We start from the raw sequence: 18,998 nt of genomic DNA, 5'->3' as shown, positions 1-18,998 counted from the left end.
GCGGGGACAGGGCAGGGCAGGATGAAGCGGGAGTTGCAGAGCGGGACGGGGGCGGTGGGGATATGGCGTTTGTACCGGGACAGCCCGTCACCGCTATTCGGGGAGTGCCGTGCCTGGCGCTGCTGGCAGGGATGGAGAGGGGGATGCGGTGGTGCCCGGGAGCGCCCTGCGCGCTGTCAGCGGGCGGAGGTGCCCGGCGGGGGCGGAGGTGCCGCCCCGGGACAGCTCCGGTCCGCCGGTGTGTGGAGGAGCGGCCGGAGGGTGCGGGATGGGACGGGGACAGAGGTGACGGTGCCGGTGCCGCTCGGCAGCCCCTATGGGCTATCAGAGGGCGGAGATCCCGGGACAGCCCCGTTCGTGGGCGAAGGGCGCGGCCGCTCGGTCCGCARCGCCGCCGGCTCCGGTTGCCGCCCCGGCGGCCGCTCCCTGCCGCGGGGGCTGTCAAATTCTCCCGGCCGCCCGTCCTCGATATCGAGTGGGAGAAGCGAGGGGAAGCTCCGCCGGGCGGAGGGACCGACCCCCGCCCAGGGCTGATCSGGTGGTCCTTGAGAAAAGAGGGAGCAAGCCCCGGCTAGACGAGCGTTCTCCCGGTACCGGCACCGTGCGGCAGCCAAGCCCAGCGCTCGGTGCGGTGCTCTCTCTGCGAGGGCAGGGGCAGGATAAGCACCTGCTTGTCTGGCTGGGGTTTAGAAAGCAGAGTTTTTAAAGTGAGATAATTGCTTCAATCGTCGCGCAGTGCAGGTGAGGGATTCTGTGCTTTCCACTAGGTGGAATGGTAAAAGGGGATTGTGCTGGTGTGTGTGGCCCCAGCTGACAACCCTGTTGTGCTGCTGTGCCAGGGAGTTTGGAATTTGAGGGGGAAGTTCAGGAGCTGTGTGATAAGGTTCTGTAAGTGGAGAATCACAGAATGGTTTAGGTTAGAAGGGACCTTTGAAGGTCATCTCTTTCAACCCCCTGCACTGAGCAAGAACATCTTTCACTAGATAAGGTAAAGCACCTTTTGAGGGGTTATTGTGTCAGTTTACACCCTGGCTTTTCACCCTGGCTCAGGAATTGCACCAGCTGGCATTTCTACCATGCTGACATAATGCACAAAGCTTGTCAGATGCCTTTGTGCATCGGGCAGCGAGGAACCTGCCCCTGGGTTACAAAAGTGCGTGGATAAGTTATCCTGAAAAAGAACCATCCTAATAATAGGTTGTTATTTCTGCTGATAGGACTAGCAGGAACATAAGGCATGTGGGTAATGARCAAGATGAGGCTGGTCATGAGTGACTGCTGGTTATCAAGGCATGAGTCATGTTTAAAGAGACCTGCTCTGGTTTTACTGTTGTTCTCTTCCATCCCCCGGCAGGCAGGAAAGCTCTGAGTAATTGATGTGCTGGGCTGTGTTGTGGGATCTCTGTGAAAGACAATCTAACTGGATCTGAAGGATTTGTATCTGAAATGCACTTGAAATTTCTTCCAGTCATCACAGTACTCAGCTGTTTGATMTCTTTCTCTTTTCAGCAAAGAATTGAAATACATAAGCTTCGTCAAGGTGACAATTTGATTTTGGGATTCAGCATTGGGGGTGGCATTGATCAGGACCCTACTCAGAATCCTTTCTCTGAAGACAAGACTGACAAGGTCAGATACTCTTTTTCTGTCCTCCACCACAGCTACTGAAGTTACTGTGCTGCCCCATTATCACTTGCAGGCTGAGGTTGTTTAAGTGATTTCTCTACCTTTTCTGTTTTTAACTAAAAACTCATAATAAACTACAAAGTTGTTTTTGCATTGCCAGTCAGATGGCTCTTGAGTACTTAATGCTCCCATATTTAATAAATGAATTTTATTTTCCCYAGGGTATCTATGTAACAAGGGTGACAGAGGGAGGCCCAGCAGAAGTTGCAGGACTCCAGATTGGAGATAAGATCATGCAGGTAAGCACCAAGATAAGACAGTACTGATACAGTACCAGCTGCACGCTGCAGAGAAGCATCTGCTGGGGGAAATAATCATCTGGGTGCCTCCCAGGASAGTTTGTGGGGTTCATAAATAACCYGAGCTGTGACACAAGCATATCTACCATGTGGTTATGATAAAACAGTTACAGGACACTTTTGAGTCCCTGCACCTGCCTCATTTTTTGATTTTTTTTTTCCAGGTGAATGGCTGGGATATGACAATGGTGACCCATGACCAGGCCAGGAAGAGGCTGACCAAAAGGAATGAGGAGGTGGTACGGCTGCTGGTGACCAGGCAGTCCCTGCAGAAGGCTGTGCAGCAATCCATGATGTCCTAATCCATCATCCAGCTGGGGAAGGGGTGGGGAGGGAGATGTAGAGACTGGTATCAAAGAAAGAAGCAAATACTAGACTGGAACAGGTTGTCTGGAAGGAGTGCATGTTCCTACCTGTGGTAAATACTACTTTTTTGTTTTAACTTCTTCTGGTGTAACTGGCAGTAGTAAAACAATGCTCCCCTCAGCAGAGTGCTTCTCTAAAGTCTGCCTTGCAGGTACATGGCGAGACTTTTGTAATCATGGSTTTCAGGACAGGACAGACCTAAAAGCAACTGGAAAAGCCTTAACTTGGATAAGATTCTTCTGTAGCACGAAAGACTCCTATTTTAGGGGGGAARTGTGGTTTCTGCTGTGGGAGACCAGAGGGTTTGCTGTGCCTAAGCTTTTAGAAGCRAGCTGTCCTGTCCCCACAATTATCWAATTCAAATGCCAGAGTTAAGAGTTGCACGGTGCTGGGGGGAAGAGCACTGTCCTAATCCCACAGTGTGTGCAAGATAGAGAGTGGCTGAAGGGTTTGGGGCATTACAGTTTCCTGCAAAGATTCCCTGTACAAAGCAGCCTCTTCAGGAGAGAAACAATTGAGTGACACAGCAGTGTCAGTGAAATACATTACAACTTCATGGGCACTCACTGGCAGAGCAAAACCTGAATTCTCCTTGTACCATCAGATGAATTGAGTTTAAATTAAAGGAATATAGGGCAGGAAACAAAAYAATGTTCCCGAACTTACCAGTAATGCTGCTTGTAGCTGTAGAGTTTTCAGTTCATTCCACTTCTATCAGACTTGAAATGGAAGGGATTTTGGTTTGTCTTTTAAAAGACTTTGCTTAAATCACTGATTTATGGAATGGAAGAGATGAATATGCCAGTRATTTGCAGAAGTGCCTCTTGACCAAATTTAAACTCCTAGTAGGGTACTAAGTGGTTTAAATCAACATGCCACAGGACTGAARGTTCTTGCTGCAACTCTAAGTCCACAATCTAGCATCCTGTGGTTTGTTAGCCAGTTAGCTTTACAATTATCCAAAAACTGGAGTTTTTAATCCTCTTCAGTTCATCTATACATATCTAYACTTTCCTTAGGCAGCCTTCACATAAGCTGTTGTAAATAGAGCATGAGGAGGTGGCAGACTAACTTATTCAGTACATTACTGCTGTGCCATGTACGTTGTGATTGATGCATCTCAGACTGTTCTGTGCACACCAGCAGATGCCTACTGACCAATTTTATATCTCTGGAATTRCTACAATCCTGCTTTGAAATTTTGTAACTTAAGAATTCAGTGGTAAATTTTAAGTYTTTCAAGTTGGAGTTATTTTTGTTACTATAAAGATACACTGCTATTTGTACTGCTTTTTCACTTGATTTTACACACAATAAAACAAAGTTGGTTTTCCTGAGCTGTTTCTCTTTATATTTAAGAGTGCCACATCACCTGGATGTCTCCAGCTGGCCTTTTTTTTTTTTTTTCTCAGAGTAGACTGGACTTACTGAGGTTAGTAAAGTCTGGTTTCAGTGGTGGGGAGCTGTCAAACGTCACCTGGACTAGTTTGTAGTTAGATTGCCACCTAGAAAGACACATTAGGTTTTAAGCATTCAAATATTTTTCAACTACAAATGCATAGATTCCCTTCTAATTACTTGTCTTAGCACATTTGAAAGGGTTTTCAGTGAAATAAGAACACAGCTTCTGTTTATTTGGATTTTTTTTAATAAAGAGTTCAAATTCTAACGTTTGTGCATTTGTTACCAACCTCATTATTGTGATATACCACCGTGGCCAGCCTGAGTGGTGGTGTACTGTGAGCTGTCTGGGAAAGGTCAGCAGCATTTGTATCCACAGACAGTCTTCAGTCATTACTTAAAAATATTAAGTGGTTGCTTAAACATGATCTCAGGTTTTTGGAAGACAGAACTCCACTCTTTGTGCTTCACCTCCAATKAGAAAGACATCACTCTGGTCTTTCTCTTCCCTGTGGTTGGTGAAARAAGAGCCACGTGTTGCTTGGACAGCTCCCACTGTGCTGTGTGTGCAGCTTCAACAAGCACGAGTCTCCCATGTGCAGTTGAGAGCTTGCTGTCCTTAAGGCATCTGGCAGTCAGTGCTTGGCAAGGCAACAGTTTGTGTTCCATCCCAGAGAGTATCAAGTCATAGAAAAAAATCAGTATTGCTGGCAGCAAGGATCTTGAAAGCCCTCACAGAGGATAGGGACAAGTTCAGTTTAAAGTTTGTCTCCACAAGTGACTTTTGTTATTCACAAGGTTCATACCCTCTTCTCCTGTAGAGGCAGTAGTGCTGGATCATGAAAACAATATCAAAGACAATGGAGAAGACACCCAGGCCAAACTTGGTTGGATCTCCAAAGATTAACTTCCACTCATCTGTSAAACACAAAATTAGAGTTAAGTCTGACTCCTCAAGTGCAGTCTTGTCTCAAGACATTTTAGAGAAGTTCATGTCATTACCTAGACTGCTTAGACACACCTACGACTGCAGTGCACATCTTATGCAAAGATAATTAATAACTGTCCCTGTGGTTTCTTCAGAATAGCTACTTAATTTTATATCTTGAGGGAATATGGACAGATTCTTTATTCTTTCTGTAAGAAAAGCTCCCCACAACACAGCACAAACATTTTTCTGAGATAACCTACTGGTTTATATCTGCTTTGTAGTGATGCTGAAGAAAGGCTCCAGCACCTCAGTTCCAGGCTTACCATTGTTGTATGACTGCAAAAACATCTGGAGAAGGCTGAAGCTTCCACCAGTGAAGTCCAGCAATACATTTCCAATACTCCATCCCTCAGTACTCTTCCGACGGAAGTTCATGTAGGCCTGGGAGTGTGACAAGAACTCAGTCAGTGTGTCATGCATAGGCATTTTGAGATTAACTTTTAAGCAGTTTTTAGTATAATTCTATTGGTTTTGTCATTATTAATAAATAATCATTGGTGGTTTAGTCTGTTCAGACTTTCAAGACCACCTATTGCAGGCCTAGCATGGCAGAGATATGGAATCCAAGCAGAATAATTCAGATTTACCTGTGGGAAATATTTTATCAGTGTGACTGCTAACTTAATGTAGGAGAAGCAGAACAAGAACTGCAGCCATGTCATCTCCTCAGCTGCAGCAAGGAACAGCGTGGTGAAAGTGAAGATCCATGCAAGTGCCAGGAGTCCAACAACAATTTTGGATACTTTCTGCCCTGCTCTCTGAAATAGAAACACAGATACATTTTGGCTTGGTCACACATCCCCAGACACAAAGATACAGTTTGCTCAGGACTGTGCAACATTACAGTCCAAACCTGTTTTACCAGTTAGGCTGGCACCACAGGAAAACTTTAAAATTAGGCAAGTGTGACAGCAACCAGCTGGAGGTTTGCAAGAGYTGATGAGCAATATTCATATCAATAATTTGAAACACTGCTGTCCCTGAGCAAGGGGGGAACAGTACTCTTGAGTATTTATGGTACATAATCTGTAACAATCTCTAAAATTCCCCCTGATGAGATCAAGAGTTCATTTTCTTTTTCAAAATGCTGATTATGTCATTATGTAAAAGATTTAAAGTTGCTTTCTAATACTTCACTAGAAAAGTCTAGCAGATGGGCTGTTACAGTTTTAGCTTTARCATGACCAAAGAAAGAACCCCAAGAGAGAAACAGTTACCATCTAGAGAAAACTGGCTTGTTCAGATGAGAGGCTTTTACAATGAAAATTAAACAAAGAACCACCTGCCTGGATCAATGGGATTAAATAAGAACCCCTTGACTGTAACAATCAGTCTCACTTGAAAAGGTGTGAATTATAAAAGGGTATCTACAGCTGTTTTAGGAGAGAAGAAGTTGAAAAAAACTGTGAGTTTGAATTGCAGGGAGTAKCCAAAGGCCTATTTTAGCTTGAAGAATGCTCCAAGTAACAAGGARACAGAAAAGCATTTGTGCTGTGAAGAGCTGTAATCTCTGTACTGGCTAGAGATCTGTTTGGGAACTTTATGAGCTTGGCTGTTTGCCTCAGTTATTTTGAGTCCCTAAGGAGTTTACTTATAAGCTCAAAACATCCATGAGGCTGCAGGAGATAAGGTTAGTGGAGGTGCTGCTAGCTCAGGGAAGGTGAAGGCAGCTGGACTGTGAAGCCTGGCTTCTGGAAAGGCGGTGGAAGTGCAAGGAAGAGAATTTTGGAGCCCAAAAGGAGTGGAGAGGTACCCAGCAGAGGGAGCTGTGGCAGAGCCCACAGGTGAGCCCAGAACCCAGACGCACCTCGTAGATGCAGCACTGAATGATGGTGAGGAGAGTCAGGGCTACTGCGTGGAGACTGAAGAAAACATCATTGATGGCCACAGGGTTCACCCCGCTGGGATAACTGACCAGGAATTCCTCCTAAAGGTAAGAGAAAGCAAAATCAGCCACATGTCTTCACTCCCTTCTGCACACACCCAGCCCCCAGAAAGTATTAAGAGAGAATCGTGCTCACCTTAATCAAGGGAATCCAGAAGAGCCCAACATTAAACACACTGTATGCTATAAAGCCAGTGAGGTTTAATGCTATAAAGTCAAAGCTTAGTCCAACAACACTAGAGAAGGGGAAAAAAAAATGAGAAACACGCATTAGAGTGTTACAGGCACTTCCAGGGACAACTTGACCCTGGAATGTACTGATGTAAGCAAAAGCTGCAGGCATTGTGACAAAATGCTGTGAGTTCATCAGGAAGCTGGGTGGAATAACAGCTCTCAMAGWGCAGGATSTGTCTCTGCTCTTTTAACTGCACCYCTCCATGAGCTCAGCCTGTCTGATAAAGCCCTTCCAGCATGAATCCATAAAGCACTGTATCATTGCCAGACCAAATGATTTAATTTTCATTTATGATAATGTTTCTGCTTAGAATCACTTAGTTCAAGGGGACCTGGCCTAATGATGACACTACAAGGAGGTGTCTGGGAAACAGCTCTCAAGGCTGGTAATCTTTGAAAATGATCATCACAGTTGGCTCAGCCAGAGGATTTATGACCTGACACCAAAAGAAATGTGGAAGTACCTTCTATCACAAATTCATATTCGATGCCAAATCCTAGGATCAGGTGTCTGCAGGATGCACTTAGTTTCCCTCTAACCTGCATATATAAAAGCTCACTGGGCCTGCAATTATTCAGACCCTATCTTTTTCCTTTTCCCCATCTTTCCATAGATAATTCCCAATAACCAAGATGAAGGTAACTGAAGCTATGAACATGATTTGCAGAAGTGATTTAGTGACCTGCAAACACATCTTAGGTCTCTTTACCTTTTCCGTCGCCAGTTCTCAAAGAGTTGAGGGTAAAAGGAGATGGACCAGGCAATGAARTAGATCCAGCCAATCACCTCATCAGCATATCTCACTATGATGCTGTGGATCACTTGAAATTGAATCCTAGGTCTGATGAGTAATGCAAAAACAATGAGTTAATTCACACCTTTTTTCAGATTTTATCCTGTTCWGCTTTGAGAGAGGAAATAGAGTCCAGGTGTTGAGATAAGACAATAAAGTTTCGGGTGGCTTCAGCTGAGTTGTTCTCCTTTCCTTTAGCGACTTTGTTATGTTTGGGACATCTCCCACKTGTACTTCCTTCTTGCCTGAGCCTTTCCCTTCCATCCTTTCACCATGGGAATGCTCCCAAAGGTCACCTTGTGCCTATGGTGTCTMCTCTGTCAGCACAAGGTCTGTTAGGCAAGAGCAGAGCTGCACTTTTCACGCCTCATGCTCGCGCTGCCCTGTGAGCCTTCCACGTGCTCACCTCTGCCTTGGCCTTGAGTCTCAAAAGCAGAAGCAAAACAAGGAAGTAAAACAGACTGAACATGTTTAGTAACATCTGGGCCACAAGCTGATACAGTCCAGCTTTCTCCATCTCACTAAACGTTTCCCAGGAGAGAGAACTGGCATCTGTGGGAAGAAGGCTCCCCTAACTGACACCCCCCAGGAACTCCAGAACAAATCCTGCACAGGAAAAACAATATCCCACTGGACACTGACAGTCAAATGCTTCCCAGATCAGAAAAGCTGGCATGTAATTTTCATACTTTTGGGAGGCACTATTAAAACCAGACTAAGGAGCCACGGGAAGTCAGTAATCTTGTAATTAAATCTAAGATGCCAAGACACCACTCTGCTTTCAGGTTCTCTGTTTATCTGAACACCTGAGGATTTGCTGGAGGGTTACCACATCTTCTCAWCTGCATCCACCCATGTCCCACTTAATTCCAAGGAGGGAATAGTTAATACAAAGTTTAGGAAGCTACAGGATAGTRAGTGGAACCAAAAAAACAGTTTCTCACCCAGTTGAGTTGGAATTATTGGCATAWAGGTAAACTGTTACTTGTCCCACATCATCTGCTTTCACTTCGAAGTCTGCTTTAGTGTGACCTGCAGAAAACTGCACCTGCAAGGCAAAGTGGAGGGAAGAAAGAGGAATTGCACCAATAAGAGCAGGAGCTTTTTGCATAAGGTCACAGGTCTGTTCTGTCRCTTACCTCATCAGGAAGTTCAACGATGGTGCTGTGCTTTGAGGAGTGTGTAATATTAAAAGTTATCACCAGTGTCTCRTTTAGTGGAGCCCTGTGAAGGCACAAAAAACAAGTCAGGCTGGTGCCTGAGCTCAGAGGTTGCTTCAGGGCTGCAGAGGAGCATCTGCTGATGAGCAGAACACACCCAACAGGACCTGTCTCACACTCAGAGGAGCCAACACCAAGTGTGTGAGCATTGCACTGGTTCTTTTATCTGATCCAGTGATGCCACTGGATGGTTGTCTGGCCACACTGTACCTCCCTCTTCTCCACACAAATGGCAGAGCAAAGTCACCACAGGATYCTATCCTATCCTTGTGCTGCTCATCCTTTGCTGAAACAGTGCAGAAACAATGCACGTGTACTTGGGGTGGTGGAGGACAGAAATTACAGCAGAAAGACAAACCAAAAAACCCTCAAATAAAACCTCTCCAAGTGACACAGTCCTCCACAGCTTTTCTAAAGAACTGCACTAAGCATTTGTCCAGAAGGTGATCTTTCTAGGAAATGCAAGTTTCTCTTAAGCATCAATTTTTAGGAAGGGAGGAACTGTAAATTCACTTTATGGACAGCCCATGTTCCAAAGGGAAAGTAAAGCTGTAATCATGATCTTACCTCAGAGAGATASTGACGTTTGTTGAACTTCCACTTTCTAAAGAAACCACTTCAGGGACTGACAATACAATGACTCCATCTGGGGGGGAAAAAACCACCCACAGAAATCTCAATTACTATGAACAGCTCCTTCAGAAGAACAACCCACTTTTTTTGGTGTGCCATAGACATTTTACCCATTGGTCTCTGCAGTATCACATCAACCAGATTAGCACATATGACCAACAGCAAAAGGACTACAGCTTATTTCAAGGCAACCCGTTTAAAAGGAGAAGTAAATAACTGTGACTTGAACACGTTGCAAGGAAGTAATTTAATTGCTTGAAGTGCAACAGAAGTTCATGCCAAGAGAAGGTTGCAGGGTACTGCAAAGCCACCCTGTTTCTTGATGTGATCCTAGTGATCTAGGAGTCAAAATGCCCAGAATTTAATATAAAATGGTTTATTGGGCCACAAATTCAAACCAGGTACCCTGATGTCCAAGAGAATGTACATTTACAGAAACAGATTGCACCAGTTGGCCTGGACACTTTTTTTTCTGTTGCCACATATTACAGAGTGCTCTTAAGAAGTAAATTGCAGAGAAGCTCCCCAGTTCATTGCTGATTGCACCCAGGCAGTATTTAATCTACTGAAGTGATTTTGGAACAGCAGTGCCTCAGTATAGTGCAGGAGCACAAGAAGCCAGGGTAGTGAGTGAAAGAAGAGYTGATGGGAAGCGTGGCACAGGTATCCCTGAACAGATGTAATGGGATAACTGGAGAGCTGCCCATTTCCATCTCTTACTGGTCCGGAGCCCTGTGGGCCCAAGCTGGGCTGACCGAACACTCACCGCCAGGCCCCAGCARCGCGAGCGAGAGGCTCAGCAGAGCGGGGAGCAGATGTCGCGTCCTCATGGTGGAAAAGCTGCAGAAAAAGCGGGGATAAGCTTCGCTCAGTACCCACACGGCCACGCAGCCCATCCCCTCCGCTAGCAGCCGCGGCAAACGGCTCCCCCCGCAGCACCACGGCCCCAGCCCGGACGAAAGACCCTCAGCACCCTTCGGAAGGCACCGATCCCCCCGTCCCTCTGTCTGCCCGGCCTCCCTGAGCACATCTTTACCTCAGCGCTGCTCCCGTGACGGACCCGCTCCACCCCAACGCGCGGGACTACAAATCTCGGCAGCCCCCGCGCCCTCGCCAGAYCACCGCCGCTGGCGGCGCGCCGCGGTGCACGCTGGGATTTGTAGTCCTGCCGCTTCCCCTCAGGAGCCCGGGCGGAGCAGGGCACCCGGTGCTTTGGGGCGCGCCGCTGCTGAAGCGGCGGTACCGGGGAGCGGGCGGGAACCCACCTCCTTCAGCGCCCGGCGGCGGTCCGGTTCTTCCCTTTCCAGCTCTCACGTGAGGCGATCGCCTGTGGACTCCCCGCCCAGTGCCCACCGCGCCGCTGCGGCCGCCCCCGGGGGCCATCTTGGGTGTGGCGGAGGGGGGTTCGTGAGGGGGGCAGCGCTGTGAGCGGGGAGACAGGGCGGGCTCGGCTTCGTAATGGTTTGGTTTTGACAAAACGTGTGGTTTAAAGCTGCGTGGGTCAGCGGGGAGCGCTGGGGAAGGGGCGGTTTGTCACCGAGAAGGTGGAGGGSTAGTGGCCAGGGAGCGCTGAGGGGAGGGAGGCACCGTCAGTCTGAGGGCGAAGTTCAGGTCGCGCTCCTGCCCCGTCCTTGGGAGCCCGCACTGCAAGTGGCGGCTTGTGGGGCACCAGGAACCGTGAGGGMTCAGCATGGTGGGTGTTGGGCCGCCTGTCTGTGCTGGGCAAGGTGACAGCCATCCCCTCATGGCTGCTACGGACAGCCCCGGGCCCACCTGTGTGCTGGGCATTGACCTGGGCACGACGTCGGTGAAGGCAGCGCTGGTGACAGGGACAGAGCGAGGGCTGGCGGTGGCACAGAGCTGCTCCAGGGAGACGCAGGCACACAGCGATAGCCTGGAAGCTGCASCGCAGGTAAGGGCTGCCAGGGAGTGCTGAGGGAAATCAGCCTTGCCTTGTAGTATCTGGGTTGTTTGGTACATTGGGCAGACTCCAGCGGGCTTCCTGGATTGTTTTTGTGCCCAGATTTGTCCATTGTACCCTGGACATCTAAAACCAGAATTAAAACACCCTTTGCACACTGTTCAAAGAAGTGAAGTAGAGCTGCTTGATYTAAGAAAGACCCAAGTTTTGAAAAGTTGCCTAAGACAATATAAAACTATTTTCCCATGAGCCACCACCTTGTCTTTGACGCTCYCAGTCAGGAAACAGCAGTCACTTGCCACTTGGAGGGGTATTTTAGTTTGCACTTCACCGTGAGGTGGAATCATAACTGGAAACTCCCTGTGGAAATAACCAGGAACATGTTTAAGATCTTTACATGCATTGTGTCCGTCAATCAAAAAAAAAAAATCAGAATCACAAAAACTGTGTGTTATTTCTGGTACCAAGGATACCAAACAGGCCAACCCTCCTCTCTACAGCCATGTTTATACAGCCAAAAGTACCTATGCACAAAGTTCACATTTATTTGTGAATAGACTCTGAATAGTTTTGTTTGTAATCTTCATGCTGGTCTCTCACAAAGTAACCTAACCTTTGAAAGTGTGAAAACTCCTGGGGAAGAAGTTTGGGTAATTTTGCTGGGTGGTTCTRGSAATAGAATGTTCASTAGTGAAATACCAGCGTCATCAAARTCASCAGTGAGTAGACMRGGRGGAGCTTTAGGAASGTGTRGGAGAGGCTGCACACCAGTCAAAACACATGGATAATTCTCTTCTTGAGGAAAATAAAGAGCAATAGATAAGGTGAACTAATGAAAGCATGTAGTCAGTGGTAATGGATTTTTTTAAAGTTATGGTTGAATGTGGTGATTTATGAAATTAAGACTTACTTGGCCTTCAGTTTAAGAGGCTCAACTTGCTAGCACTGATTTTTAGTTTTTTTGTGGTTTTCTGCAATTTTTTTCTTTTTACAGTTCAGAAGTGAATATTACTCTAATAAATGCTATTGAAGTGAATGAATTCTGTCCCTCATTTCTGACTGAAGCAGCTTTGTTTAATAAATACACTGAGTGAATCTTAATCCTCATGCTCAGGACACTGCTTTGTGTTTGCAGGGAATGGAGCAGAATGTCCAGAAAATCATAAAAGCACTGAATGAATGCCTTGCTGCTCTGCCTCAGCAGCAGCTTCAGCGAGTCACCCACATTGGTATTTCAGGACAAATGCATGGGGTTGTGTTTTGGAAAAGTGATAAAGGTAACATTCATTCTTTAACATTCCTGTTCAGAGTATTATGATTCAGAAAGTTAAATTTTAACAGTGAAATGATTCTGTGGTTAAACTTCTGCATTATTTTGGTCTTCTGTAAAACAGAATTAATGGAAGATCTCTTACGGAAATTTTGGTTATTTTTACTGAAATTTCAGCTACTTACTATAGTTCATGATAAAGATTTAGCCTGATGACATCCCTGCAGAGTCAGCACAATTATTAATCTAAAAGAGGAATAGCATATTTGTGTCTTATTAATTGTTTTTCCATCATATGCTATCTGCTGCCATTTGAATTTCTGTATCATGTGAATAAGTTGCAGGAGGATTTTATTCACCTCATAAAACCCTTACTTAGATGCTGTCTAGCATCTCAATAACTTTCTGGGTTTTTTTCCCAAAATTTCAAGATTTTTTTTTCTAGCAAGTCATAGACTGTCATGTTGCATTCATTTTGTTGCTTATGCTTCTGTTAGTAGGAGCTGAGAAAGAACTGTGGTCATGATTGTGGATGCTCAGCTGCTTGCCAAGACCTCAGAAACAAAATCAGCTGCAGTGAGGTAGTCATGTGGGGCTTCATTGTGCAAATACCCAGATAATCCTTGTGATAGTGAGGATATTTGAAGAATCCAGGCCTTGGATGTCCAGCCCTGTGAGATAGGGGTGGATTATCTTCTTGGCTAAGGCCTTMTAAACCTGCTGAAGTCCACAGTTTCCAGAGTGTGGTACCATGGCTTCCTTCTCTTAACCCTCTAAAGTATTCATCTGGACAATTATACAAGTCTTAYTATAACAGGAGTTATGCAGATTAAGTAAAGATTTATTGTAAACCACAGAGWAGATTTCCCAGAAGTGCTGGTCACTGCCTGTCAGAAGTTGTCAGGGTCCTAATTGCTTGAAGAGGCACTGTACTATTCATTACAGGCTGTAATTTTACATTAAATACTAAAAATGATTAGAAAGAAAGAAATCCAAAGGCTGATGGACCGAAGGAGCTGTTGTTGCTTTCCAGCTGTCCCAGGAGCTGCATAACAAAGCCTTGTGGACACACAGGCACAGATTCTTATGTCATATTGGTAAATATTTTATGTCCTAAAGCCACATGCCACTTTAGTTTCATTTGTATCAAGTGAAAGAGGGTGTTTGCTCTCATTTGTTTTGAGTGGGCTAAGTGAATCCAGGAGCTTTGGGACACAAATAAAAAATTTAATGGCGTCCTTTAGGGTTAGATTTATGATTAATAATATTTCTTAGAATCCATTTAAAACTAGAAAAGCAAACCAATTGGAAATTCAGTTGAAACAGATTTGATAGAACAGGGAATTGAGGGAACAAGAAAAAGTATGTGTTTTGTTTTGCATGTTTCTCATGGCACCTCCCAGCTTTCAGGCTGCTGTTTATTGTGTGAGTGTGACTCCTAATCTCTGTATCCAGCCCAAGAATTTTTTTAGCCACATTTGTGCGAGTCAGGCAGCTGAGTCTCTTCACTGACCTGCAGGACAAATGGCACAGCACAGCTTGAAACTCTGCTCCCTGGCCAAAACCCAAGAGTTTGCCTCAGTTCCATAATGAGTGGCCTGTCCTATCCCTGCATTGTGTCCAGGGATGGCCTGGGAGAGGTCAGAGCTGTGCCATGGAATGTGCTGGCAAACAGTGCTTGAGCCCAGCCTCTCCTTCAGTGAAAGAATGTGAAGGTTTCCTCAAAGGTGTGGTGTTCTTTGCTCAAAAAGAATGTGCTGGTSTGGGGAAACTGCATTAAATCCTGTCCTACCTTTGGTGCAACTTCGTTGTGTAGTACATGAGGGTTTTACTCTTCAGTACTTTGCAGTCCATTGGTTAATACAGATCCAAATTTCTTGTTGCTTTGGCTCTAAGGGTGGTACAGCTTTGTACTGTCCACCCCAGGCAGTTCTTTACTAATGCAGCATTCCCCAGATGGTGATGTGGCACAGCCCACAGGTTTCTGTGTGAGAGCTGCTGTGACAGCTCCTTACCTTCCACAGCAGGGCTGTGCTTGGGATATTTTTTTTGTGGCTCAGCTGTCATTTAAGTTGTATCTTTAATATCTCTCTTCAAGAGAATGATGACTTTGGATACCATTCTCTGTGTTAGCAAAGGATGATTTGTATTATAACATTATCTGGGGCTGAAAACTCTGAGTAATTTGATCACAGGGTCTACTGGCTCTGTTGCTAATATATTTAACAAATTTTCAAGTGTGTCCAGAAATGAGGAATGCTGAGCAGGCTATGCTGCAGGGATTCACTGGACTTCATAGGTTCTGTTTTGTTTTCAGGTTGCAAGTGGGCAGAGGGTGGCACAGGCCCTGCCTTTGAGCCAGACAAGGTCAGTCACTTGGTCACTTGGCAGGATGGCCGCTGCAACCCCACCTTCCTCTCTTCTCTTCCCCTGCCACAGTCACACGTGAGCTTGGCTACAGGATTTGGATGTGCCACAGTCTACTGGTATTTAAAGAACAGGTAMATTGCTTCTCAAAAGGCTGTTTCTCATCTTGAATTTATGTGACAATTAGTATTCCTGCAGCATGTTAATGSTGCTACAGGCTGAGGGGCTGCGTTCCTGTGCAATCATAATCTTAATTAAGTAGTCAAAGAATATTTAAAGTGGCAGTATTTAATATAAACTATATGCAATTGAGCATGCAAGAGTCTCTGACCTCATAAAAATAGTACGGATCTCTAATAAAAAGAAAAGCTTATGACCATATAGGAACAGAAGCCTTAAAGTATCATAGAATAATTCTAGTTTGTCACGCTGCTCAGAGAAGCTCTGCTAATGCAGTTTGAGCACTGCCATTTTGCCTTGTGCAGCTTTGTGGAAAGTACAGACATGCCTAAAACAGTAACAGAGTTGCTTGGTCTGGTTGCTGCCAGATGCTAAAATGAAGAGTCTCTAAATTAATTTCAGTTCCTTCCTTCCTCAGACACTGAGACAGATCCTTATGAGGTGACACAAATGCTCTGCTTTGTTGTGGCATGTTTTCTGAGTACGCAATTTTTCACTTATGACTTGGCATCAGAAGATTTGCTCTTCAGTTTCATCTTTCTCAAAGAGCCAGTCTTTTCCTCAGCAATGAGTTCAAGTTCAATAAATGGGGAAAATGTATTTGATCTTGGTTTCTTYCTGAGCATGTCCAGCAAATATATGGAGAGTGGTGTGATCTTGCTTTCAAGCTGTCCGACTCATGAGTGCAGATGCTTTGTTTTTCTTCACCATTTGGTACATTTCCATTCATATGATTTATAGATCCCAGAGCAAGTGGAAATTCAACTGCTTTTAGAAAATGCTCCAGAATTAACAAAGTGCTGTTTTTTTCCATGCAAACAATTACTACTTTCCTAGTAACTTTGGCAATGCTGTGCTTTTGAACCTAGACCACTCATTCCTTAAAGCTGCTCTCTCTGCAGCTTCCAGATGGAGATGAGGATTGTTGCAGCTTGGAAAACAAATTCCGTTTAAAAAATCAAATAACAAAATGCAAAAGATCACTGAGGTGKCTATTTAATTTTTAGATGGGATCACATGTCTGCGACTTGCTGTAGCAGTGAAAGTTGTCTTTTTCTCACTGCCATAAAGCAAAGCCCCTCATTTGTTTTTCAAWTGTCTTGTTTAAAAGTCCAGATTTTCTGAAGTCTTATGATGCAGCTGGCACTATCCAGGACTATGTGGTTGCCATGTTGTGTGACCTGAAGAAGCCACTCATGTCTGTCCAGAATGCTGCCAGCTGGGGRTATTTTAACTGCAGAAACAAGAGCTGGAACACTGACATGTAAGTGCTAAGGTTATTCAGCAGGGTTTGTGCACTGTTGGTGTCAGGCAGTGTGAGCCCCTCTTTGGGTCCTGAGCATTGATGTGCTACAGATAAAAAGGGATTGAAAGTTCCTCCTAATCAACAGAGGCCTGTACTGAAGGGCTATTGGGAGTTTGCTCTGTCTTGCTCTGTTTGAATCTGATCAGTATTTTTAGAAATACCTTCCAACAGCAGAGCTGAGAGACTCAGCCGTGAGACCAAACTGTTCTCTCCCTTTCTGTGGTGGGATGGGGTGGGCAAGTGCAGCCAACAGCATCACCTCTGTCATGGCAAACACAGTTACCTCTCTGTAGTTCTTTGAGCTGAGCTTCATAGCTGCTAAGACTTACCTGTGGGAATACTTGAACTATTMAGCTACAAGAAATCTGAGAGGGAATCAGTTTACTTATTTGCTTATTTATTTTAATGATTTGCTCTTTCAGGGCTGAGTGCTAAGGCCTTATATATTTCAGGGCTTAGGTTAGGCCAGGACTCCAAGGTGAAAGATCTTCTCATCAAGGTATGAAAGAGTGACAAATTTGCATTTTGCTGACTGAACTTTTACTAATGTGGTGGTACTGTAGTACCTACCTGCAGCTGATTGTGTAAGGAGTTTGTTGGACTTAACATGTTGTGATTTGGTTGTAAACCACTAATTGCATGACAAGTTCTTTGATTTAGCTGCATTYTTTTCTGGTTTTGTGATTGTCCCTTTACCCTGGACCTGCTTGTCCRTATGACATCAGTGGGTTAAACTTGCTGAACATGTCCTGTATAATCTCAGATGCTCAGATTACAYAGAAAGAAAAACTATTTATTCTTCCAGACTGGTTTACCCAGCCCACTGGACTGGAATGCTGGCCCTGTCCAAGACAAAGCTTTCTAAATAGGTGAAAGCATCCATAAATCCAGCAGCCACAAATGTGTGRCCAGGTTCATCTGTGACTTCAAAGAGTTTTTTGTACTAATGCCATGCATTCCCAAACTGCTTTCCTCCAATGATGTTGTTCTGCTTCCAGACTGAAAAAATCCAGCTTTCCTGTTCACTTGCTTCCAGAGGTGGGAGACCCTGGCGGCATTGCAGGCAGGACAGCCTGTGCATGGCATGGAATACCCAAGGGAGCAAAAGTAGGAATTGCTCTGGGAGATTTCCAGTGTTCTGTTTATTCCTGCCTGACTGAGAGGACTGATGCAGGTATGGTCATTTTGGAATCTAATTGGGTTTTTTCATTGTTCTCCATCAGGATAGCTTAGTATTGAAAAAAAATAGTCATTATTTTCTTTTTTCCTTTCTTCTGTGTGTTTTAGTTCTTAATATCAGTACCTCTGCTCAGCTGACCATCTCAATGCCCTTGGGTTTCCAACCACCAGAGGCACCAGATCCTTCCTCAGCTGTCACTTATTTTCCCTACTTCAATGGTGACTACTTGGCAGTGGCAGCATCACTTAATGGAGGAAATGTGCTTGCAGCATTTGTGGGAATGGTGGCACAGTGGACACAAGAGCTGGGTAAGTCATTTCAAGGAGAGGTGAAGATTAAAGCTGAGGTTGATCATCAAGGTTAAAACGATGCTGAGGCAAAGGAACAAGCCTCAAGCTGTTCCATCGTGCCATGAAGGGAACAAGGATGTAACTCCTGGGTCATGCTTCCTAGATCTCTGGAATTTCCTGCTGARGCTTTTGAACATGCTGAGACAGTCATGCTCGGACTCCACGTTGCCTCTAGGTCTTTTGTTAAAGGACAGAATTATTTTGTGTAAGTTGATTTTCAAAAGGCAAGATTGGCAGACTTGAAGACAACAACCTCTAATTTTGTGTGACTGCAATCCAGAGGAGTCCTTTTGGTCCATATTTTGYAGCACTCTAATGCATTTTAAGACTCCAAATGATGGAATATCTTCTAAGTGCTTTAAGCGTGGCATTCACAGTTTTTTTAGTAATCCCTCGGGTTTTGCCCTAGAGAAATAAGCTCTGAAAATGTTGTTTCAGTAAGTACTCAAGTAAGTACCTCTTCAGATCAATAACATGATCTTTCCCATCTGCAGGACTTCAGGTTCAGGAATCTGCCATCTACCCAAGGATAATCCAAGCAGCCTTGACCCAAAAGYCCAGCAAACTCTCCGTCCAGCCAACCATATTTGGAGAGAGACACCTTCCTGAGCAGTTGGCATCAGTGASCAACATTGATGGCACAGAGCTGTCCCTGGGCCATGTCACCAGAGCCCTGTGCCGTGGCATCGTGGAGAACCTGTGCTCCATGTTACCTGTGCAGCACCTGGTGGAGATGGGAGTGAGGAGGATCCTGGGCAGTGGGAGTGCTCTAACCAGGAATGAGGTGCTGAGGCAGGAAGTGGAAAGGATTTTTCCATTCCCTGTGGTTTATGGGAAGGATGTGGATGCTGCTGTGGGGGCAGCTATGGTGATGTTCCATAGTAAATAAAGTCATTATTTGGAATGGCCTGAGAT

General features: G+C 45.1%; 3 protein-coding genes across 5 annotated transcripts in view; 2 read left to right on the top strand and 1 right to left on the bottom strand.

Annotated features, from left to right (window-relative positions):
* TAX1BP3 (Tax1 binding protein 3) overlaps window positions 1–3,752 on the top strand; it is a 4,637-nt gene extending 885 nt beyond the window's left edge. For both annotated transcript variants that reach the window (XM_057371955.1, XM_057371954.1), the window contains exons 2-4: window positions 1,510–1,629; window positions 1,848–1,925; window positions 2,150–3,752. In XM_057371955.1, the coding sequence (XP_057227938.1) occupies window positions 1,510–1,629; window positions 1,848–1,925; window positions 2,150–2,287 (336 nt within the window). In that variant the 3' untranslated portion in view covers window positions 2,288–3,752. The remainder of the gene's footprint in view (window positions 1–1,509; window positions 1,630–1,847; window positions 1,926–2,149) is intronic.
* Window positions 3,753–3,827: 75 nt separating this feature from the next.
* Window positions 3,828–10,839, bottom strand: CTNS (cystinosin, lysosomal cystine transporter). Of its 2 annotated transcripts, none has more exons than XM_057371952.1 (11): window positions 10,775–10,839; window positions 10,276–10,349; window positions 9,444–9,522; window positions 8,796–8,880; window positions 8,601–8,704; window positions 7,573–7,704; window positions 6,765–6,864; window positions 6,551–6,670; window positions 5,331–5,501; window positions 5,007–5,124; window positions 3,828–4,670 (listed from the first exon to the last, which is right to left on the bottom strand). In XM_057371952.1, exons 2-11 carry the CDS (start codon window positions 10,337–10,339, stop codon window positions 4,540–4,542), a joined length of 1,104 nt encoding a protein of 367 aa, XP_057227935.1. In that variant the 5' UTR covers window positions 10,340–10,349; window positions 10,775–10,839; the 3' UTR covers window positions 3,828–4,539. The 2 variants fall into 2 exon arrangements, with proteins under 2 accessions (XP_057227935.1, XP_057227934.1); XM_057371951.1 differs by lacking the exon at window positions 10,775–10,839 and adding an exon at window positions 10,546–10,609.
* SHPK (sedoheptulokinase) lies at window positions 10,595–18,995 on the top strand. Its single transcript, XM_057371950.1, has 7 exons — window positions 10,595–11,421; window positions 12,566–12,707; window positions 15,018–15,201; window positions 16,359–16,511; window positions 17,552–17,727; window positions 17,841–18,041; window positions 18,578–18,995. The coding sequence occupies exons 1-7, from the start codon at window positions 11,200–11,202 to the stop codon at window positions 18,970–18,972; spliced, it is 1,473 nt and encodes a 490-aa protein (XP_057227933.1). The 5' UTR covers window positions 10,595–11,199; the 3' UTR covers window positions 18,973–18,995.
* The last annotated feature ends 3 nt before the right edge of the window (window positions 18,996–18,998 follow it).

The sequence above is a fragment of the Malurus melanocephalus genome, unplaced genomic scaffold (assembly GCF_030028575.1).
Source record: "Malurus melanocephalus ecotype Western Australia unplaced genomic scaffold, MMel_1.1 scaffold_162, whole genome shotgun sequence".
Classification (NCBI taxonomy): Eukaryota; Metazoa; Chordata; class Aves; order Passeriformes; family Maluridae; genus Malurus; species Malurus melanocephalus.
The sequence above is the reverse complement of the archived record's forward strand: the minus strand, read 5'-3'. Positions and strand labels throughout refer to the sequence as shown.